Here is a 25,172-nt window from a genome sequence, read left to right as displayed (position 1 = left end):
TTTTTTCTTTACTGATAAGTTTTCAAGATAAATTGCTCTTTATGATATTCTGAGGTAGGTGACAATTCCTTTTAATTTAATTTAATTTTTTTTTGAGATGGAGTCTCCCTCTGTTGCCCAGGCTGGAGTGCAGTGGCCGGATCTCAGCTCACTGCAAGCTCCGCCTCCCGGGTTTACGCCATTCTCCTGCCTCAGCCTCCCGAGTAGCTGGGACTACAGGCGCCCACCGCCTCGCCTGGCTAATTTTTTGTATTTTTTAGTAGAGACGGGGTTTCACCGTGTTAGCCAGGATGGTCTCCATCTCCTGACCTCGTGATCCGCCCGTCTCGGCCTCCCAAAGTGCTGGGATTACAGGCTTGAGCCACCGCGCCCGGCCCGACAATTCCTTTTTAATATTATGAATTCATGGATCTTAAAATATTTGCTGGGTTTCAACCAGCTGCAATTATTGTAATTTTTGAAGCTCAAATTCTATCAGCTTAGATCAGTTGTGAGCCTCTTCAAGATGGCTCCTGAGTTCTTTTAACAAGCCTCTAAGAGTAATTTTTTTTTTAATTCTCATACCATAAATTCACCATTTTAAAGTATACAATTCAGTGGTTTTCAGTGTAGTCACAAGGCTGCACAAGCACCATTAGTATCCAATTGTAGAAGAATTTCATTCCTCAAAAGAAACCCCACACCCATTGGCAGTTATTTCTCATGGCCCCATCCCTCAAGCCCCTCATAATCACTAATCTGCTTTGCCTCTATGTGTTTGCCTAATTCTGGACATTCCACATAAACAGAATCACAGAATATATGGTTTTTGTGCCTAGTTTCTTTTACTTAGCATGTTTTCAAGATTCACCCAGGTTGCAGCACATATCAATACTTCATTCCATTTTGTGGCTGAATAATTTTCCATTGTGCAGATATATCACAATTTGTTTATCCATTCATCAGCTGAAAGACATTTGGATTGCTTCCACTTTTTGACTCTTATAAATAAGGCTGCTATGAACATTCATGTAAAAGTTTTGGTGGGAATATATGTTTTTCTTTTTTTTAAGAATCTGATACGTTTTGACATATGTACATACTTATAAAACCATCACCACAATCAAGACTGTATACACAAATATCATCCAGAAAGTTTCCTCATGTCCCTTTGTAATCTCGCTCTTCCTATCCACAAAACAACCAGTGACCTCTTTCCATCACCATAGACTACATTTTTTAGAACTTTAGAGAAACCGAATCATACGATATATAATTTTTCTGACATTTTTCATTCAAAATAATTATTTTCAGGTTAATCTATGTTGCGTGTATCAGCCATTCATTTTTCATATAGCTTAGTAGTATTGCATCATATGAATATACCACAGATGTTTTATCCATTTCCATAATCAATTATCCGTTACCACTGGTGGACATTGAGTTTGTCTCCAGTTTTTCACTACCATAAATAAAATGGCTATGAACATTCACATACAAATATTTTCATGAACATTTTTAAACTTAAAAAAAATAGTCAAACTGTGTTCCAAGATAGTGGTACCATTTTATATTCCTATTAGCCATGAATAAGAGGTCTAATTCATTCACATCTTCACCAGTACTCAGGGAAGCACTCTGAAGTCTCAACACAAAACGCTCCTCCCCCTTCTCACCAAGGGATAAGCCTCAAGTTGTGTGCCTTCTTCCAATCACACCAAGCTGTGTAGGTCACAGCAAGTGTCTCCCCAAGCCCCTTCTTTGTTCTTTGTTCTCAGCCACCCCAGACATCCAAACTATGTCAGCTCCTGCTTGTACTTCCAATGAGGCAACACAGAAACAAATCCCTTAGGCAGCTTGCTCAACAGCCAGATTGGGATGCAAGCTCCACTCTTCCCTCCTCCCTGTACCCCCAAGCCTTAAGAGAGTTGAGGAAGGGGCTGATACAGGTAACATAAAATTGCTCTATTTACACATTTCAATGCTGCTATTCTCTGCTTTGTGCAAGTCTGAGGTACTGTAATTTCTTAACTAGAATCTGGAATTGTCATGCAGGGATTTTTGTCAGTAAATCTTTGTTAAATCAGTGTTTCTGTCAGGGAGGGAGGACTGGAATTTCCTATTCCTCTATCTGGTTAATGTCACTCCCAAATTCTCAGTCTTGACTATTTCCTTCACTATTTTAAATATAGTTATTTTAATAACTGCATCTGATAACTCTATTTGCTAAAGTCCCTGTGGTCCTTCACATTGTCTATGGTTTCTTTTGCATTTCTTTCATATAGTTTTGATTCTCACGTTTCTGGTTATTTTTGATTGAGTACAGGGCAGGTATATAAAAGTTTAAAGACAAATTGGAGGTCTAGAATGTAGTTACCTTCTTTCAGAGAGGATATACTTTTACTTCTATGAGATGGATAGACAGTAGCATCAAGGATTACCTTAATCCAACTCAAGAAACTGAAATGATTTCAGGCTGTAATGTAGTTCCCAAGGGAGCCAATCTACTTCTGATTTACCCACTCCTAGGCTGTGGCCTTTTATGGTCTCAACTCAAATTATGAGAGTTTCATTAAAAAAATCCACCTTGGTAAAACTTGAATTCCAATTTTCCCTCTTCCCCATAAGATATCAACAGTACTGATCAGCTTCTCAGCCATTTCTTCAAAAATCAACATGTGCCCTTAGGAAAAAATGGTCCCAAATGTTTGGCTCACTTCATTTTCTCTTGGATTGTGGTTTGGCAATTATTTACTGGGTCTGATGCCTTCAAGCAGATCTTATTTTTATTTGTTTATTTTGAGACGGGGTTTCACTCTGTCACCCAGGCTGGAGTGAAGTGGTATGATCTTGGCTCACTGCAACCTCCTCCTCCCGGGTTCAAGCGATTCTCATGCCTCAGCCTCCTGAGTAGCTGGAACTACAGGCGCCTGCCACCATGCTCCGCTAATTTTTTCTATTTTTAGTAGATACGGGGTGTCAGCACGTTGGCCAGGCTGGTCTCAAACACCTGCCCTCAAGTGATCCACCTGTCTTGGCCTCCCAAAGTGCTGGGATTACAGGCATGAGCCACTGTGCCTGGTTTAGCAGATGTTGTTTATATTTGTGTATCTTTTCAAGTTGACATTGTTAAGAGGATTATTCTGAATTACACATGCCACCATTACTGGCAGAGAGGTCTGGGTTTTATAAATGTATACTTTATCTACAGTTTTTTTTTCTTTTAAAGTATTTGGGGTAAAATTTTTTCTGGTACCTAAACATCAAACAAACTGCAGGATGCTTAATATCCCTGGTCCTTGATGCTAAATGCTGGTTACAACCTTCTCCTCTCCTCCCCACTCACAACTCATTGTAAAACTAAGACCGTAGAGGTTTATAAGGTACTCATTAAGTTCACAAAAAATGGTAGCATTTGGAAATGTGAAATAATTTCATTTGTGAAATATTTGTGTCATATCCTTCTATTCCTCTTCATAGTAAATCTCTGCTTTGACCCTTTAGAGGTATGCAACCTTTTTTTAAAGTAAAAACGTCAAGTGAATGGTGCTTGGCCAAAATCAATTAAGTCAATGGTTAGTAGGGACCACGGACAAGCTGCATGCAGGTAGTCCATGAATCTACTAAATTTACTTCCAGGCTGGGTGCAGTGGCTATGCCTATAATCCCAGCACTTTGGGAGGGCAAAGCAGGAGGACTGCTTGAGCCCGGGAGTTTGAGAACAGCCTGGGCAACATGGCAAGACCCTATCTCTATAAAATAAAAAATTAAAAAAATTAACTGGGCATGATTGCATATGCCTATCATCCCAGCTACTCAAGAGGCTAAGGAGGGAAGATTGCTTGAGCCCAGGGTGTTGGAGGCTGTAGTGAGCTGTGTTCATGCCACTGCATTCCAGCCTGGGTGACGACTAAGAGCCTGTCTCCAAAAATAAAATTTTTTTTAATTTCCAAAAGTTTGTGGAGGGAGAATGTAATCAACAAGATGTTCTTTGGAGATATGCCACCAGGAAGGGATTATGATTTCATATTAAATAGATATGCATTAAATATCTAATATGAAATGAATTTAAAGAAAATAGCTTTAAATATTTTAAGGCTTAACTATGATTGCTCAATGAGTAAAAACTTGCACTAATTGACAAAAAACTATATATTTACAGTGTACAATGTGATGTTTTGAAATACGTACACTTTGCAGATAGGCTAAATTGAGCTAATTAACATATGCATTACTTCACATACTTTTTTTTGTGGTAAGAACACTTAAAATCCACTCTCGTAATGATGTTCAAGTATATAATACATTGTTATTAACTGTAGTCACCATGTTGCATAGTAGATATCTTGATATTTCTCCTAATTGAAATTTTATATTCTTTGACCAAAGGGAAATATTATTTTAGAGTTGGCCTGAGAAGAGGCAAATGTAGCTGGAAAGAATTACTTTGAAATTGAGATCACCATTCATTTTAATTCAGATATTAGAAGACTCTATTTATATTTATACTAATTTCCTCTAAGGCTTTCTAACTTTCACTGATTGAAGTTAAAGCAGAAGAATATGGACAGGGACACTGATGAAAAGGGTGGTAAGTTACAGAGCAAAACTAAGAGCAAAATTCAACAAGAGACAAGAGGGAAGCAAGAGGGCAGAATTTCTGTGCAAGAAATTAAGAATTTCATGAAGAGGCAGGGTATGGACCTTAGGGAAGGGAAGATTTCAGCATAACTAGGAAAAGACAAACACAGATGGAGAACAATGAGAGTGGGACACTCATAGGCAGGTATATATAAAGGACAAATCAGAGGTAATGTAAATGGGAATCTTTGGGCAGCCCTAGTTTGAAACATCCTCATTTGTGTTATATTTTTCTTAAATAATGTAAAAGCTGTCCAATGTACAGTAGACACTTTCTAGAATCCTCCCAATCTTTCATCCTAGCCATTGCTGAAAAACTGGAGATAAAGTCCTCATATAGATGGTGGGATGAGAAGAATGAGACTCATAGTCCCACCTGACAAGGTTTCTATAAAAGCAGTTCATCTACGGAAATGCTAAATATATCATCTATTTGTCTTTTAGCATAAAGAAAATGTGTCCACTTTCTTTCTTTCTATGTTAGAGTACAGAGGCACCATCACAGCTCACTGCAGTCTTGAATTCTTGGGCTCAAGTGATACACCTGCCTCAGCCTCCCTAGTAGCTGAGATTACAGTGTGCACCAACATGCCCAGCTAATGTTTTAAAAATTTTCTGTAGATATGGGATCTCACTATGTTGTCCAGGTTGGTTTCAAATTCCTGGGCTTAAACAATCCTCCTGCCTCGGCCTTGCAAAGTACTGTGATTACAGGCATAAGCTACCACACTCATCCCATCCACTTTCTAAAAGTCTAACTGACCTCAGAAAAAAAGGGGTCTGGGTTAAAATTTTTAAAAAGAATGAATACTAGGTAAGATCAGGACCCACAAAATTATATATATCCTATATATAAAATATTTAATGGTTTAAAAAATATTTTCTTGATTCATGTGAGGTGATGTCAACTTAAAATAAATCCTTTAATCACAGGTTTCTACAAGATGACATTGAAAGTGGGAGAAAAGACATACCCAATTGCTGGAACAGGAGAGCCACACTAGTGCCCGTGACAGGAAGGCTATCATGTAAAGGAGTCTGGATCAGCTGTCTATCTCCTGCACCCAAAGAAAACAGCTTCTGCAGAATGGGAGAAACATACACACACAAACACACACACACACACACACACACACGCACACACACGATTTCAGACATTTTTTAAAAAATAAAAATATCTTTGATGTTCATTTTTAGAGCAAACAACCATATAAGATCCAATTAACAGATACAAAGGGCAACAATGGATACCCCATAACATTTAAGTTCTTTGTATACTTAAGTGGCATAAGAAAATTCAGTGGTTGAAAGTTGCAAATCTAGTAAAGATAAGACACAAAAATCATTGATAATCATAACTGGCTAAAAAATAATGAAATGTTAAAGTCAACAACATTAATAAAGGCTCATAAAGCAATTCAAGTTTAGAATCATCTGTGATCAAACTCACATTTAATGTTCTGCCCTTTAAGCAGAGGTAGAAGAATGAAGGAGGAGAGAGCAAGAGAGAGAGAAAAAAAAAAAGGATAAAAATTTAAGACAAAAGACAATGAGAAAGACAGAAGAGAAGTAAAAAGGCGAAGGGCAAGAAAAAGAAATGCCAATCTCACTATAAGCAGGATCTTTGTCAGATTGAAGACAATGTGATTTTTAGAAGGCTGTCCTCTTCCCCAATATTATATAAGAATAAGCAAAATAAATTATCAACTATTTTTAGGGTTTAAGGAAAAAATCTATTCTTTTAAAAGTGTGGTTGACCAAGAAACAATAAATAAATCATAGCAGCAGAGATTATTTTTTTACTTTAGAGACAAATATGAAAATCTCAAGACATACAGAATACATGAATCTATTAATAAGTAGTTACAATGTAACAAAGAACTGTGTTGAGAGTTTTCTTAGCGTTATCTTCTAATTTTTATCACTCCAACATTTTTCAATTTAGGTTAATAAAAATGAGGTGTAACTATATACAAGAGTAAGAAAGGTAAAAGAGCACATTTAAAAGTTCAACTTAATATATTTCCAAGAAAATACAAACTGCAGTTCAAGTTACACGAAATATGACTTCTAATTATGCTATGTGAAAGACGAACCCTGTGTTAAAATTAACCTCATGACCTAAGAAAAGAATGGAATCTTGAGTGTCTAGAAGGCAGACCATGGGGACAATGCTTAACTAAACTAGGATCTTCCCTAAAACAAAAATATTTAAAGAATTCTTTCTTTCACCATAAATTAAATTAACTGGAGGAGAGGGGAAGAGAAACAATCCTTCTCCACTCCTCTTTCTTTCTATTCTATTTACCTGAGACCCTCCAGCCGCTGGGACAAGGCAGGCACAAAGGTTAGCAATTAGACTTTCCAAGGAGACATTCAGGCTATCCACATACACGGTATAGATCAAACCCAGGCAAGCCTGCAAATAGATAGATACATGTAATTATTTCATGGAAAAAGCATTAAAAATAAATTGTTATGACATCTGTTCTAGGACAATTTCTCTTTGAACCTAGTAAAGTATATTATACAGTGAACATGGAATACATTTTAAACAGCAAAAATTAAGTTTATTAAATTTTCCTTAGAACCAGAACCTCCAAATGAGCTTCTGAGATGAGTTTATGGAAAGCAGAAATCCACAATTTGTAAAACAGATGTGTGTGCTCTGATAACTACTTTAGCAAATCTGTAGCGCTAATATTGTTTTTGCCTCAATTTAGTTTGTTAAACTCCAAATCTCAAGATAGAAACTTAGAAATTTTATCTTGTTTGGTGGTTTTTATAAATCTGGAATGCTTATTCTACAGAAAAATTTAACATGTGAATTGTAAGAAAGGATTGCAAAACAGAGACAAGATTGTAAGATTAACACTGAGTTCAGAAGAAGGTAGGTGGTAAAACAGACATAATGCAATCTTTATGAATCTCTTTCAGTATAGCGAAATTTGTGACTTTGAAAACTTAGTATTGGCTTGGAGTTACCCATTGTCATTGAAATCTTGGCACTAAATTAATTCTTTCTTAACATAAATAATCTCAATTTCTGGAAAAGTTTTACAGAAATTTTATGTTAGCACAAACATTTACAAATGAATAAAAATTTCCTCTTATGTTTGAAAATTCTGTGTTTCTAAAATAAGAAAATAACTGGAAGCAATATTTTAAGGTATTTTGACAGAAATATGATCAGAATTATTTGAAATCTCAAACATTCATCCTATTTACTTAAACCTGATTCCACGTAAGGTGAATAAACATACATAAAGTTGTTAAATCACTCATGCATTTACATTTACTACAGGTAATCAAATTATTTCTTTAGGATGTATACATTCTGGATTTAATAAATGTGGGACCTATCCTTAGAAGTTTTAGTAGTCACATTAACTCATTCAGGTATTTATTTCATCCAACATGAAAATATTTCTTCTGTTCACGCTAACTGTATTTCATAGATGAATTCCTAAATCAATCTAACAATATTTTCAATCCAAACAAATTGTACCATGGTTCACTCAAGAGACTCACACAATAATACAAATTAATAATAACTATGTGTTCTTTACCCTAAAAATTTCTGGATAATATAATCTGGATACCAACACCAGGCTTTTGGGAGCAAACACTTCTGCAGGCTGAATTAAACCAGACACTTCTGCTTCACCTTCAATCTCTTCCTTCTTTGTTCCCTAGAAAAAGAGACACTGAAATCAACAAACAGAAGGGATTTCCTAGACTCATAATTCACAAAAGATGAACATCACCTTAAACATAACTTATACAAATTCAAAATTAATTATAAAATATAATTCAAAAAATCAAACTACAAATAAAGAATAGACTTTAAGAGCAATCTAAAAGTAAAGTAGACAAATTATGAAGCAGGGAATACTTATTTCATTCTTGAAAAGCTCCTTAAGCTCTGGAAATATAACACAACTTTATTTGAGCATTTCCTTTCTGAGTGAATCAAAGGCAAATAAGACATGTTCAAATTATTTTAAATAGTGACCCAAACAATTTAAAATTATACTCACTTAGATGAAAAATTAAAAAATGATATTTAAATGAAAAGTCAGTTTTCAAAAGAAGAAGATCTGTTTTGGAAATACGATGCTAATTTTCATTTTGGTTTTTCTACTTGTCTCAATCTCTCAAACAAGGATTCTAAGGCTTGCAGAATGCTTGGTGCTCAATGCTCTTGGCAGTAAAGCACAATCGGCTCCAAATTGCTTTTGTTCATAAGCGACAATGCTGATATTTTGAGAAAAGTGAACTTTGTTTTTGTTTTTGAAACAAGGTCTTGCTCTCTTGCCCAGGCTGGAGGGCAGTGGCACAATCACAACTCACTGCAGCCTCAACCTTCTGGGCATAAGGGATCCTCCCACCTCAGCTTCCTGAGTGGCTAGAATCACAGGCACACGCCACCATGCCAGGTTAACTGTTTAGTTTTTGTAGAGACAGGGTCTCCCTATGTTGCCCAGCTGATTTCAAACTCCTGAGTTCAAGTGATGCTCCTGCCTTACCATTCCAAAGTGCTGGATTATAGGTGTGAGCCATCATGCCTGGCTGAGAGAACATTTTTACATACAAAACTGAATTTCAAAATGTATTTAATGCCACTGAACTGAATACTTAAAAATGGCTACATGGCAAATCTTACATATATATTTTACCACAATAAAAAAGGCTTAAAACAATACATAAGTTTTAATAACTAAACACGAGTTAATAAACTTGGAAAAATATGATTCTCCCACTTAACAAACCAAAAAATCCTGATTCCCCTCTTTTTAATAGCCTATATCCCACTGTCAACAAATCCTGATTTCTTACCTACTCTATTGCTACCATAATGCTGTGAGCTACTATAATCTCTTGTGTGGATTACTCTGCCAGCCTCCCTTCATCTCCTTTACTCTTCTTTAGCCCCACTTTGCTTCCTTGCTGCTCTTTAAACACACTGGGCATGCCCCCATCCACTGATCTACACACTTCTGTGTTATTCCTTTGCCTAAATACTCTTTCCACAGATATTTTAATGACTCAATTCCTCATCACTTTCAAGTTTTCATTCAAGCATCTTCTGCTCTGCTAAGCTTTTGCTGACAACATTATTTAAAACTGCAATGCCCTAACACTCTCTACCCACTTTCTCTGCTTTATTTTTCTCCATGGCACTTGTTACTATCCAACATATTGGATATCTATTTCACTTATCTTGTTTTTTAGTTTGTCTGTCAACCACACTAGCACATGCTCCCATAAAGGCCAGGATTTCAGTTTTGTTCAATGGTGATCTCCCAGTTCCTAAAATAAGGGCTGGGCCCATAGTTGATACTTAATATTTATTCATTGCATACATGCATGAATACATTTTCTTGGCATAGTTTTTTAAGCATTTTATCAAGGGAAGTCTTTTCCCCCCTATTCATAGAGGCCAAGAATTATATTTTCTATTTCCTTTAGAGCTCATTTAGTTTCTATTACAATGCAATATAACAGTATTAGATGTCTGTGGAATGCGCACATCCAAAGGGAACTGTTTACTTTTTGTATGTATGATAAAGGCCATATGCTCTTGAAAGATTTTCATTTATTACAAAGCAAAAACAAAAATTAGGTTGGTTGGTTTCTGGAATCCTTAGAAATAATAAAAATGTGATGAATATGAATTTACCAAAGATTTCCACACTTAATGAATCATATTCTTCATGGATTACCAACAAATTCAAAATGACAAAAGAATGACTAAAATTCTTGGAAGAGATAAAGCTATCCACATTTTTATGGGATTGTGATAAATGCCCTAGAGTACCATTAGAAGCCAGCGAGAGTAAGTAGATAACCATTTCAAATATATGACCATTAATTTACTTTGACCAAAACACAAAATAGAATGCCATTGGTCATTTCTTAAAGTTGCTCTTCAATTAAACACTCACCAAAAGAAAAAGTTATTAACAAGAAAGAAAGGCCGGGCGCGGTGGCTCACGCCTGTAATCCCAGCACTTTGGGAGGCCGAGGCGGGCGGATCACAAGGTCAGGAGATCGAGACCACGGTGAAACTCCGTCTCTACTAAAAATACAAAAAATTAGCCAGGCGCGGTAGCGGGCGCCTGTAGTCCCAGCTACTTAGGAGGCTGAGGCAGGAGAATGGCGTGAACCTGGGAGACGGAGCTTGCAGTGAGCCGAGACTGTGCCACTGCACTCCAGCCTGGGCGACAGAGCGAGACTCCGTCTCAAAAAAAAAAAAAAAAAAAAAAAAAAAAGAAAGAAAAAGGTCCAATAGAGTGAAAATCAGTATTAAGTAAAAAATAATTTTTATTTATATCACTTTTTATTATAGATGTTGACTTTTCCTTTGTAAATGTGCTACAAATCCTAAAATATTCTTAGTTCTTAATTTTAGTATCTCTAGGAATGCAATGTCCCAAGTTTAGAGAAAAATTCTTATTTCTGCTTTTAAAGCAAAATGTACTGCTGTGATTAAACACGCACGCGCACACACACACACACACACCAAATAAACCCCAAATTTGTTAGGTAAAATAAAGTTTGTTATAGAATGGTAAAGTGACACTTTTGATAAAATTTTTCTAGAAATAATTTATTATGTAAGAGAAATACTCCCTCTTCTACACAGCTGCTAGATATATCCTGTGTAATAATTATATAATGACACTAGTTTTATTTGGTGTGTGTTTTACAATGACAGATTTCACCTACTGAAAAGATGTGAGAAACTTAAAAATAAGCAGGAAATTCAAAACATAGTTTATGAATATGAGATACTCTAATAATGCTTCTAAATTCAATATTTTTCAGTATAAAACAGTTTCACATATTTTATCCAGCTGAACAATATTTTAAAGGCTTTGCCAACTTAAGATTATTTCTTCTCATTAAATTGGCCACTTAAAGATTATTCCTTGCTTTTAGTAGGTCTCATTAAAGATACAAATTTAACTTAAACACTGTTTACTCAATTATCTCACATTGACTTACAAGGTCAATACATATCATAATCACATGCCACAACTTGCCCATTTGTAGATATCTTTGCCTACCAATTACTACTATGGATTACATTTGCCAGTGATTCCCAGCTTCTGTGTAACTTATGTTATGTGTAGTTCATAGTCTCTGTGCTTCAATAGTATGGGATAAATTAGTACTCACCATATCAATCTGGACTAAAAGTGCTACTACTGCTCCTAAAACATATCCTGAGACAAAAAGTACTAGATTGCTGATTGCATGCAATAACTCGATGTAGCAGATCAGCACAAGCTTTAAGGAAGTTTATCTTACCATTCAGGTTGAACACTTCAGCCTCTTCTTTGTTGTATCTTGATGCTTAATTTTAGTATCAAAATAACTGTCAAGTCCTGATCCTTCTATCCTTAAAGGACCTGTGCCATCCAACATCTCTGTGCTATGTTCATTTTTAACAATACTGTATCACAGTAAAAATCTTCCCACAGCATTTCTTAAATAATCACTTATAAAAAGAGGATAAAATTAATTCCACAAGTAAAACATTTTCAGTCCTAAATTTCCTTTCCAAAATGTAATATATAGCAATTGTACCACTATATAGAATTGTCTCAGTAAAGCAATTTAAGAACTTAAAAATTTTCCAGAATTGGAAATAATGGAGCCTAAGTAGTTGCAAAATTCTATAAGTTCTAAAATTCTCCCCAAAACCCTTCATTTCTTGCCAAATAATCTTTTAATCATGTTGACATGTCCACATGATCAAACCAGGTTTGCCCTTTCATTGGTCTGGAAAATAATGAATACATAAGAAATACACATTTTAGGATAACAAGCCTTCAAACCATCTAGGCCACCAGTCTTCAGTTCAGAATCAAGTTTACCTCTAGCAAAGAGAATATACTGCAGATTTTCCCCTTCAATAGCAGAGCCCTGGGGCTCTACAGTATTCAGAAGACAGGACAAATTCTATTATATGTCTACTATATATCTGCTCATAAAGAATTCCGGTTTTAGCATGTAGTGAGCCAAGATCGCACCACTACACTCCAGCCTGGGCAATAGAGGGAGACTCCGTCTCAAAAAAAAAAAAGAATTCTGGTTTTAGTGGCACTAAAATAGGAAGTGTTTTCTCCTGGAACCTAAAAGACATTACTGAGCAAAAGGGTCTCCTAATGAAAGAATGTTGGAAACAATACGTTAAAAAGGTTGCTTTACTGCAGGATTTCTCAAATTTTGATATGAAAGTATTGTTTGTTCAATTCAAAGCACAGTATTTGTCAAAATTATTGGATCTCTACATTATGGCACATCTAGAAGACCTGGTGCCCTATGGAACACATACTGGGAAATGCTGTCATGAAGTATTATATGATACAAAATGTCAAAACCTTGTTTAATGACTATGTAACGTGGCATATTAAAATACTGCATGAAGAAACAGGACATTTGGTTATAAACAAGTATCATGCAATAAATTCTACAACACACATTCATCTATAAAGGACCTCTTCAAGGAGAACTACAATCCACTGCTCAAGGAAATAAGAGAGGACACAAACAAATGGAAAAATATTCCACACTCATGGATAGGAAGAATCAATATCATGAAAATGGCTATACTGCCCAAAGTAATTTATAGATTCAATGCTATCCCCATGAAGCTACCACTGACTTTCTTCACAGAATTGGAAAAAAACTACTTTAAAACTTCATATGGAACCAAAAAAGAGCCCACATAGCCAAGACAAACCTAAGCCAAAAGAACAAAGCTGTGGGCATCATGCTACCTGACTTCAAACTATACTACAAGACTACAGTAACCAAAACAGCATGGTACTGATACCAAAACAGATATATAGACCAATGGGACAGAAAAGAGGCCTCAGAAATATCACCACACATCTACAACAATCTGATCTTTGACAAACCTGACAAAAACAAGCAATGGGGAAAGGATTCCCTGTTTAATAAATGTGTTGGGAAAACTGGCTAGCCATATGCAGAAAACTGAAACTGGACCCCTTCCTTATATCTTATACAAAAATTAATTCAAGATGGATTAAATTCTTTTTTTTAAGATGGAGTCTCGCTCTGTCACCGAGGCTGGAGGGCAGTGGTGCAACCTCGGCTCACTGCTAGCTCCGCCTCCCAGGTTCACACCATTCTCCTGCCTCAGCCTCCTGAGAAGCTGGGACTACAGGTACCCACCACCACACCCAGCTAATTTCTTTTTTTTTTTTGTATTTTTAGTAGAGATGGGGCTTCACTGTGTTAGGATGGTCTCGATCTACTGACCTCGTGATCCGCTCACCTTGGCCTCCCAAAGTGCTGGGATTACAGGTGTGAGCCACCGCACGCAGCCTAAAGTCTTAAACGTAAGACCTAAAACCATAAAAACCCTAGAAGAAAACCTAGGCAATACCATTCAGGACATAGGCATGGGCAAAGACTTCATGTCTAAAACACCAAAAGCAATGACAACAAAAGCCAAAATTGACAAATGGGATCTAATTAAACTAAAGAGTTTCTGCCCAGCAAAAGAAACTATGAGCAGAGTGAACAGGCAACCTACAGAATAGGAGAAAATTTTTGCAATCTACCCATCTGACAAAGGGCTAATATCAGGAATCTACAAAGAACTTAAATTGACAAGAAAAAAACAACCCCATCAACAAGTGGGCGAAGGATATGAACAGACACTTCTCAAAAGAAGACATTTATGCAGCCAACAGACACATGAAAAAATGCTCATCATCACTGGTCATCAGAAAAACGCAAATCAAAACCACAATGAGATACCATCTCATGCTAGTTAGAATGGCGATCATTAAAAAAATCAGGAAACAACAGATGCTGGAGAGGATGTGGAGAAATAGGAACACTTTTACTCTGCTGGTGGGAGTGTAAAGTAGTTCAACCATTGTGGAAGACAGTGTGGCGATTCCTCAAGAATATAGAACTAGAAATATCATTTGACCCAGCCATCCCATTACTGGGTATACACCCAAAGGATTATAAATCATGCTGGTATAAAGACACATGCACACGTATGTTTACTGCGGCACTATTCACAATAGCAAAGACTTGGAACCAACCCAAATGTCCATCAATGATAGACCGGATTAAGAAAATGTGGCACATATACACCATGGAATACTATGCAGCCATAAAAAAGGATGAGTTAATGTCCTTTGCAGGGACATGGATGAAGCTGGAAACCATAATTCTCAGCAAACTAACACAAGAACAGAAAACCAAACACTGCATGTTCTCACTCATAAGTGGGAGTTGACAATAAGAATACATGGACACAGGGCAGGGAACATCACACACTGGGGCCTGCTAGTGGGTAGTGGGGTTAGGGGAGGGATAGCATTAGGAGAAATATTTAACATAGATGACAGGTTGATGGGTGCAGCAAACCACCATGGCACATGTATACCTATGTAACAAAACTGCATGTTATGCACACATACCCCAGAACTTAAAGTATAATAAAATTTTTTTTTAAAGTACACTTTATTCAGAAGATGACTTGCAATAGTGTTCTGTGGGACATAATTTAAAGTGTATCTGCTATGAACAATATTAAAATATATCTTTAAAATCAGACATAGTTAAAATGACAGAATAAGAAAAATAATACAGTAGTGGAAGATATTTAAAATCTATGCTACCTGCTTCATTTTATAAATCAGTAATCACATGCCCAGAGAGATGAAATGACTTGCCAAAGTCATACAGATCATTAAAGGCATAACTGGGATTAACAAGCCAAGTCTTCTCTTAAGCTACTTCTCCTTTCAGTATCTTATACTCTTCTGTGTAAACTTTGTAAGAAATAACATATTAGTTCAAATAAGCTGTTTAAGATAACATCTGAGAAGCCAAACTGCCAATCTGAAAAGATGTTCAGATTTGTTTTCCTTTAATTATAATTGAATGTAGTAATCTTTGTTTTAAAATGAAATAGTAACAATACACAATTCTCACTGCAGCCCTTCCTAGCCTGAAATTGTTGTCAAAATTTAAGAAAAAGTATTTGATGTTGAAGGATTCTGGAAACTTACTCCTAAAAGTTTCTCCTGCTGTTTTAATGTCTTTTATCATTTTAAGCATGTAGTACCAATTAATCGTAGTTAATTCAGTGATAGTTTTTTCCTACAAAGTACAACTGTGAGGGACACCTGTGAGGTGACTGTTAAGATCCAGCATTCTGTCCATTTGCCAATTCTCATTTCAAAAAGGGGGAGGAGAAGACAGATGCTTTGGTAAAAAACATAATCTTCACCATCCATACTCTAAGGAGAATCCCATGTGGATATTTGCAAAGGTTGTAAATTATCAAACTATAGAATAAACTCAGAACATACAAGTCTCCCAATTTTTTCTCTGTGTGAATTATGTTACACATGCTAGTTTTCACTAGACTCTAACAAAGTCTAGTCTTGTTGAATAAGACCTAAGAATTAGTCTCTAGAATGCTACCAAGTGTAAAGTTGATTACAATATCAGCAAGCCCAATTCCCAAACGCCGCTATTTCTAACTTTCAGTTCAAAGAGTTGTATTACCTTGGACTAAGTTCTTCTTGAAGGAATCAAGATTTTTCCAGATATTCATCACAGTTATTCATAATACTGACAAAACAGGAAATACATGTCCATCAGGGAATTAATTAAACCTACCCATATGGTCAATTAGTGTACAGCAATTTTTGTAAAGAAAAAAATCCTTTTTATTGGAAGAAAATATGTCCATTTTTTTCTGTTCTCTCAATTTTTTTCCTGCATGTTCTTTCTATGTTTTCTACAACGAGCATAGTTTACTATGATAAACAGCGGGACAGTGGGGGTGGGGAGTACCAAAAATGATTGGGTTGTAGTACTTCAACTAAATCTATATAATGTTTTGTATGTGGTGTTCTCCACTGTTTTATAACATATAGAGATGAATTTTTTTTTTAGACAGAGTCTCACTCTGTCGCCCCGACTGGAGTGCAGTGGCGCGATCTCGGCTCACTGCAAGCTCCACCTCCCAGGTTCATGCTATTCTCCTGCCTCAGCCTCCCGAGTAGCTGGGACTACAGGCACCCGTCACTACGCCCAGCTAATTTTTTGTATTTTTCTTTAGTAGAGACGGTTTCACCATGTTAGCCAGGACAGTCTCGATCTCCTGACCTCGTGATCCGCCCGCCTCGGCCTCCCAAAGTGCTGGGATTACAGGTGTGAGCCACTGCGCCCGGCCTAGAGATGAATTTATAAATTCCTTTTTATGACTCCATTTTCCAGGTAATTACTTAACTACTTGGAATTAATTGTATGATATTATGTTTAAATTTATTTTGTTTTCTCAAATAGCTCATCAACTGTTTAAATAATATTTGTTGAAATACACACATTCCATTGACTTATAAAGCTTCTATTGTTGGATACTGATCTATACACAATAGAGTCTGCTCCTGGGTATCATTTTTGTTCCCATAATTGTTTTTATCCTTGACACTTAATTCTTGAACCTATAGCACACTGATACAATTTTCGCAGGTTTGTAGTAAATGTGGTTATTATTTGGTCCTTGGAGACACAATCAATCAAGCACTTCAACTTGGTACTGAATGTCCCTAAGTAAGCCTCATCTGTAAAATGGAAATGTTAAAACCTATCAAATGCTGTTTTGTGAGAATAAACTATATGTGAGTTAAATAAAACAGAATGAAATAAAGTGTTGTGAAACTTTTAGCACAGTGCCCAGAACGTAAGACTTTAATTTAGCATAAGCACTACAATCTTTTTTCCTTTTCACAAGCTTTTTGTTTGAATTGCTCTTTTTCTTTCCCTTACTCTAGGTGTTGGCTCTTATTAAAATGTCCACTGAGTCTTTTAAACTCTGTATGATTTATTCCAGTTGCTTGGTCTGCAATTATTATCTATTTCACTGAATGATACTTAGCATATGGTACTTTGGAATGTTTTTGTACTTAAGTTTTGGTTCTGCTTCCCCAGCTAGATTTGAAGCCCACTGAGATGGAGAAACATATCTCATGCTTTCTATGTCTCTCCCTCTTTTTTCCTCATCTTATCTCTCGAAATTACAAAATTCATTCCCTCTCTCTTTCTTTGATGACAATTTGATGACATACCAAATGTTCTCACTGAGAACTGCATAATTATCACTGATTCAGAGACAAGTATATAAACATATGAAATAACTTTAAAAAGATACAGAACTAAATTTAAATTTTAGATATTTAAAATTTTATACTTAATATATTTTAAGATAATCTTCTTATTTAGTTAAGTCATAAAAGTCAATGTAAATCTATCATATTTTACTGATTACTTAAAAAAATTTAGGATCACATTACCTAGTTGAGTAATTTTGGGAACATATTATCAAAAGTTTAATGCCAAAGGCTTGCTTATGATTACTGACAGTGTTACTGTATCTTGGAAAGATAACAGAGCTAACATTTTTAAAGTTGCACAATCATATTTTGGATGGTGTATGTCCCTAAGTTCCCCCTCTTTAGGATTCCAAATAATGTGTCATAGTATATTTGGTATGAAGTAATTCACACCAAACAAGAATTAAAAGATCTATTTTGAACTGATGATATGATCCAAAAAGAAAAGAAAAACACATTTTTCAAGGGACGTAAACAGTTCATGCCAAAAATGAAAACAACTTTACTGATGACCAAGAAAGAAACATCTTCTGGGTTCTATTTTTTTTTTTCAAATTCTGCCTCATTGTTTGTTCCTCTTTCCGACCAAGCCCAAAAGACATTAACTTATGTTTCCAGAAAAGTGATCTTACAATTCTGGCTAGTACTTAAGTACAATTATATAGAATCCAGAATTCTCACAATCTATCTACATTTTTAGAATCTTGGAAAAATCTGGTATGAAGCAAACTGTAACCTTCTGTAAGGTGATCGTAAAAAATAAATTATGATTTCTGGGTCCACTGAAAATAGCAAGTAGGAAAATATCTAAGCTAAAAAGAGAAATAACTTTTGACATACAGATTCAAACTACACAAGAACCCAGATCTTAGCTTCTAATATTATTCCCTACTCAAAACAGCCAGACTCCTTGAAGAAATGGCTGATTTCAAGGCAGAGGCAGGGGGAATAAATATGATCCTAGGAATCAACTTGTTATGATGAAAAGTTAAAAAGTACTTTTTCTAAAAGGACATCTGTGAAAAGAACACGGAAATCTGTCTGAGTGGTGCACGCTGGTCAAATATGGGATAATTTGTGCATTAAAATAATAAAAGGCATTAATGATTTATATATTATTGGGGGAAAAAACCTGAATCCACGAGTCTATAGCTCAAATAGACAGGAAGAGAGAATTCTAGCTTATAGTAAAAGGTCGACTGCTGACTGCTAAATATAGAGGGAGTATGGAGTTAGAAAATAATCATTTTTTGTTATCAGAATCAAAATTGCTGTAGGCAAGAATCATTAGTAAATGCTGAATCTAGGGGAACATGATTGATGAATAGTAGGATATTTGCATAGTCTTAGAATGCCTTCCAGTAGACTGATTATTAATTGCAAACATAAAAATAGCCACTATAAAGTGGAGAAATCTGACAACCATCTGACCAAGTTACCAAAATTAACATCATCAATGAGGGACAGATAGGCATTGTGTACGGATCACGAGGTCAGGAGATCAAGACCATCTTGGCTAACACAGTGAAACCCCGTCTCTATTAAAAAATACAAAAAACTAGCCGGGCGAGGTGGCGGGCGCCCGTAGTCCCAGCTACTCGGGAGGCTGAGGCAGGAGAATGGCGTAAACCCGGGAGGCGGAGCTTGCAGTGAGGTGAGATCCGGCCACTGCACTCCAGCCTGGGCGACAGAGCAAGACTCCGTCTCAAAAAAAAAAAAAAAAGAAAGAAAGAAAAAAGAAAGAGTCCCTTAGAAGGAACACAGGTAATATTCCAACTGTTGGTGCAGAGCCTGAAACTAACAATGAGAGACATTGCAAACGCAAAATAAGAAACATTGTATTAAAAATGGGGGTGAAAAGTTACATTATTTAAAAATGTCCACATTATAGACAAAGAAAGGCTGCACAACTATTCCACATGGAAAGAGACAAAAGAGAAATGACAACTAAATGCAATATATGTAGTATGTTCTAGATCCTGTACTGGAAGAAAAAAGGGATGGGGGTGCTATAAAGGACATTATTAGGTCAAATGACAAAACTGGAACATGGATGGTAGGTTTTATTATATTGATGTTAAATTTCCTGAGGTTGATAACTGTACTGTTTACATACTGTCCACGTACCTCTGAAGCATATACTAAAGAATTTAGGGTAAGGGTAAATGATACATGCAACTTTCTTTCAAATGGTTCAGAAAAAATAAACTGTGTATGTGTGTATGGGGGAGAAGGGGAGGGAAGGGAGGGGAAGAGGGGAAGAGGGAAAAAGGGATAAAGGGAGAAAGGAAGGGTAGGGAAGAAAGACCTCAAATAAATCAATGGGGCAAAATATTACAACAGGTGAATATGGGTAAAGGCTATATACATGTTTGCATTATTCTTGCGACTTTTCTTTAAGTTTAAAATTATTTCCAAATTAAAAGTTTGAAAAATACCCAAGAATTCCTAGAACCTATTTATAAACATCTGCTATTAATATAATGTCAATATATTGCCTTTCTGATAGTTTGTCTAGAAGAAGAGGGGTGAATAGTGAAGAGGGAGAATCTAAATAATTATAGTTAGTTTCATTAGATAATTCCAAGGAGTTGTGAAGCAATACCCTCAAGAATATGGAAATAACAGAAAATATTGAATTCTCAGCATTAACTTAAATGCTAAAGATCAACAGAGAAATGAAAGGCCAATAAAAGAGACAAAGTGGTTCTTGGGTAGAGAACACTCTCTAACTTATTCAGATTGAATTGATCAAAATGAGAAGTTGATTAGCTATTTGTTGGCAACATACATCCACACATTATCCAGGGGAAAGGAGACTTTAAATCACACTTAAAAGTTTTCTGTCCCCATTGATAACATAATCTCTGATTTCAAATAGAAGCAACAGGCTATGTTCGTCTGATAGTCTTTAAGTATTTAACATCAAATATCCCTTAGTTTGATTCCATAATCAAAAGTCCATACTTTGATATGGCTTTCTACTAAGATCTGGTGACAGGAAGACAACGTGCTGATGATGCATATTTTGTTCTATATGCATTTTCAGCACTTTTCACATTCTCTATAAATTACTAATCTAGCATGTTGGTTTTAATACATCAGTCTAATGAACTTGAGTAATGAGTCTGCATCATGAAAGGTAATTTGTCTCCTCTTACTCAAAAATCAGATTTCTGCATCCAAAAAATTCAGATCTTAGAGTTTAATAAACATAATCAAAACTACCAAACACTCCTTTGTTAAGCCATTTCAGAAAGCAGGCCAATCTTTTCCCCCCAGTAGTGATACTCTACATGTAGCAGAAACTACAGCAGATTATGCAAACTGGCTTACTCAGTATCTTCCAAATCCCCTTTACAGTTTCCTTCTTGTATTATAGAGCCTGGAAAGAAAAACCACCACCACCAGCAGCAACAAAAAAAAATCCCTTCATTTTTTGGGGCAAAATGGGCTCTGTATGCAATCTTACTTCCACAAAAGAAACAACTCATGTAAAACTTAAAAGAAGTCAGCAGTGTGAGACTAAAGCAGAAGTCAGCAGTGTGAATATCTGCAGGAGAATGGATATTCTAGCACAACTATGGTGAAGGTTATAATGTCTGATATATACCCAGCATCATAAGTGCCAAGTGGTAAAAGGTGGAAGGAATATGGTTTCTATGAGACTAGCACCAAGCTGGGCTGTTCCTAGTACCCAGAATTGGTTCCCTGCTTGTCCCTCACCCCTAAAATTTCATAAGCTGCCAAATACTTTGTTATGACTCCTTTCTGCTTAGAGAAAGTAGAGCCAGTAGTGTGAAATTAAGAACCTCAACCAATAGTCTGAAAGGGCAATTATTTTCTAAGTCTTCATAGTTCTAGCTTATGAATTTCTGCCTGATCATGTTGATAACATTACCCCTAAGAAGAATGAGTTAACATTTGGATGCCTAAACAATAATGTCAGGCATTGTAATTACGATTTGCAAACATTTTGAGTAAATGTTCCACATTCTATGAAAGACCTCCCAGGAGAAGGGCTGGCAGGGAAAATCATAGGTTCACCAAGAGAAGAAATTAATATTCTTAATAAACCAATTCAAGGATGCACTATTTTTAGAAATATTCAGATTATGATCAATGTTTCGAAAAAGGACAATTAAATCTGGAAAGTAATTTTAACATGTTGCTCTCCTCTCCAACCTTAAACATAAAAATTTCTACATGCTTCTTAAGCTAGCCCATAAAACTCAAACTTGCAGTTTTAACAAAAATATGGCATATAAAAAACATTCCTAAATGTTGTACCTTCAACTGTACTTTAGCTAGTAAAGGTTTTTGTACCTGAAGATTAATCTCTGCCTCATAGAAGGTCAGGCATGAGCAGTAATGTCGATCTGAGTCAATATCTGTCAGGACAACCACAAAGAACGTTGGCTGCTTCCTCTCTCTGGACAGTTGCCACCCGCCAGGCTGACAAAACTAAATGAAATAGAAAAAAAAAAAGTAACATTTAAAAATAATAGAAGTTAATTAGTAGTTAATCTCTGAGAAATTTTAAATGTTTGCCCATTTTAACAAATTCCTACCTGATGAGGTATGACTCTAAAGCCAATATTTAAAAAAAAAGTTCATGTACAGATTCATAATGTTGAAAACTTTCACCAATGTGCATATATATTTCATGAAGACAGCCTAGATTTCCCACAGATGCCACTCTGGGTGCCATTTCTGAGACCTAGGTTGGCATATGTAGGAATACCACATCAAAATGAAAGACTCCCTCCTAACTATGAGAACAAATCATGGAATAAATTGGAAATCAAGTGCAAAATATGTATCACTGAGAGAAAATAGAGTTATTTTAAAATTTCCATATGAATCTGAGAGTCTTCAATTCATTACAAAAAAAAGAGATATATTGTTCAGCAAGACAGACCATATTCTTGTCCATAAAACATACTTTAACAAATTAAAAGAAGAGAAATCATACAATGTCTGCTGTTAGACCATGACAGAATTAAACTAGAAATCAGTAACAGACAGATAGCTGGAAAATCCAGAAATACTTGGAGGTTAAACAACACTTTTTTTTTTTTTTTTTTTTGATATAGGGTCTTGTTCTGTCACCCAGGATGGAGTGTAGTGGCATGATCACAGCTCACTTTAACCTCAACCTCCTGGGCTCAAGCAATTCTCCCATCTCAGCCTCCTGAGTAGCTGGAACCACAGGCAACTACCAGCATATCTGGCTAATATTTTTTATTTTTTATTTTGTAGAGAAAGGGTCTTTCCATATTGTCCAGGCTGGTCTCGAACTCCTGGACTCAAGCAATTCTCCTGCATCAGTCTTCCAAAGTGCCAGGATTATGGGCATGAGCTACTGCACCCAGCCAAATAATACTTTTTAAATAACATTATGAGTCAAAGATGAAATCTCAAGAGAAATTTAAAAAATATTTTGAGCTAACTGAAAATGAAAATCCAACATCAAAATTTGTGGGATGTGGTGAAAGCAGTGCTTACAGAAAAATTTATATCACTGAATGCACATATTAGAAAAGAAGAAAGATCTAAAGTCAGTAATCTAAGCTTTGACCTTTGGAAACTAGAAAAGAGCAAATTACATCCAGAGTAAGCAAATAAAGAAAATAAAAGTTAAAATTGAAATCAATGATATTGAAAACAGAAAATCAATAGAGAAAAATCAATAAAATAAAAGGCTGCTTCTTTGAAAAGATCAATAAGCCTCTAGCCAGGCTAATTAAGAAAAAAAAAGGCACCAATTACTAACAAATGAAATGAAAGAGGGAATATCAGTACAGATTGTTCTGGGCGGGAGACCCGCGAGAGAAGAAAAGGCACACACACAATACTTTTAAAGGTAAACAAGCTTTATCCCATATGTAGATTTAACAGGCAAATGATACAATAAGCAAACTAATAAAATAAGCAAATTGATATAATAAGCAAATGATATAATAAGCAAATTGCAATGCGAAGGGGAGAAGGGAAAAAGAGATAAATGTCTTTACACCCACCAGACTATGGAGGATTCACCACCAAACTGGGAAGCAACAGCCTGGGCTCCAGAGCTGGACACCGCACTCACCAGACTATGGAGGATTCACCATGCCAGAGGTGGTGAATTCCTCTTCAAAGGGTTTAACTGTGTAATGTCCTTGGTTCGAAGGCCCTATCTCCTTGTACTTTCTCATTTTTAGCCTGCAAGCAGCCCTCCTGCTCTTGCCGTGCCCTAACTTGCCCAGACATGTCCAGACACATCTTGTGCCATAGCAGAAGAACAATTGCTACCCACTCGCTTGCGAATTGCGCATCTACCCTATTTGTTCAGTGTGCTCTTGCAATCGTGGCTGATGCAGGGAGCACCCTTCGGCAGAAGTAAATTGCCTTGCTGAGAACGCTTTTTGCCTGAGTGCTGGTTTCACTTTGTGGCTCCGAGCACTTGTTTCTAACAACCACCAGACTGGGAAGCAACAGTCTGGGCACCATAGTCAGCCACTTGTCTGTACACAGACAAGGAGAGGTCTCATGAAGCTTCGGCGCAGCGTGGGAACTTAGCTGTTTTTGTAACGAGTTGTTTGGCAGGAGGTCCAGTCACGAAGGCCCTTGGTGAGTGTGCTCAAGGAACACAAAAAGGTCAACTTGTTTTTATGATTGTCTATTGGTTTTCTTTTTTTTTGGGATGAGTCCTGCTCTGTCGCCCAGGCTGGAGCGCAGTGACACGATCTTGGCTCACTGCAACCTCCGCCTCCTGGGTTCAAGTGATTCTCCTGCCTCAGCCTCCTGAGTAGCTGGGATTACAGGTGCCCGTCATCGTCCCCGGCTAATTCGTGTATTTTTAGTACCGATGGGGTTTTGCAATGTTGGCCAGGCTGGTCTTGAACTCCTGACTTCAAGTGATCCACCCGCCTTGGCCTCCCAAAGTGCCGGGATTACAGGTGTGAGCCACCGCACCCAGCCTATTGCTTTTCAATAACCAAGGTATAGGAATAGATTGAAATAGAGATTTCTCTGAAACAGTGCTGGAAAAACGCCTCAAGGGGCTCACACAACCTGTTCCAGGAATTGGTGACCATTGTTTGTGTCCACGTTCAATTGAGTTCAAATTTAATATTTAACTTTTCCTCCACACAAAAGTTCCCATGAACTTTTAAAAGATAATCAATGAATATTATAGACAACTCTATGCCCACAGCTGTGACAATGTAGATGAAATGTACCAATTTCTTGAAAGACACAATCTGCCAAAACTCACACAAGAAATGGACAATCAGAATAGTCCTATATTGTCAGAGAAACTGAATAATTAATAACTTTCAAAACAGAAAGCCCCAGGCCCAGATGAATTGACTGGTG

The 25,172-nt window shown here is 36.4% G+C and overlaps 1 protein-coding gene across 1 annotated transcript in view; it reads right to left on the bottom strand.

The window, feature by feature from the left end:
• SBF2 (SET binding factor 2) overlaps positions 1 to 25,172 on the bottom strand; it is a 589,674-nt gene that overhangs the window by 252,075 nt on the left and 312,427 nt on the right. The window contains exons 4-7 of the mRNA XM_050757377.1: positions 22,137 to 22,274; positions 8,190 to 8,312; positions 6,929 to 7,039; positions 5,595 to 5,700 (exon numbers count right to left, since the gene is read on the bottom strand). Of these exons, the coding sequence (XP_050613334.1) occupies positions 5,595 to 5,700; positions 6,929 to 7,039; positions 8,190 to 8,312; positions 22,137 to 22,274 (478 nt within the window). The remainder of the gene's footprint in view (positions 1 to 5,594; positions 5,701 to 6,928; positions 7,040 to 8,189; positions 8,313 to 22,136; positions 22,275 to 25,172) is intronic.

This window comes from Macaca thibetana, chromosome 14, assembly GCF_024542745.1.
Source record: "Macaca thibetana thibetana isolate TM-01 chromosome 14, ASM2454274v1, whole genome shotgun sequence".
In the NCBI taxonomy this organism is placed as follows: domain Eukaryota; kingdom Metazoa; phylum Chordata; class Mammalia; order Primates; family Cercopithecidae; genus Macaca; species Macaca thibetana.
Note: the sequence above shows the minus strand (reverse complement) of the source record. Positions and strands in the feature narration are given on the sequence as shown.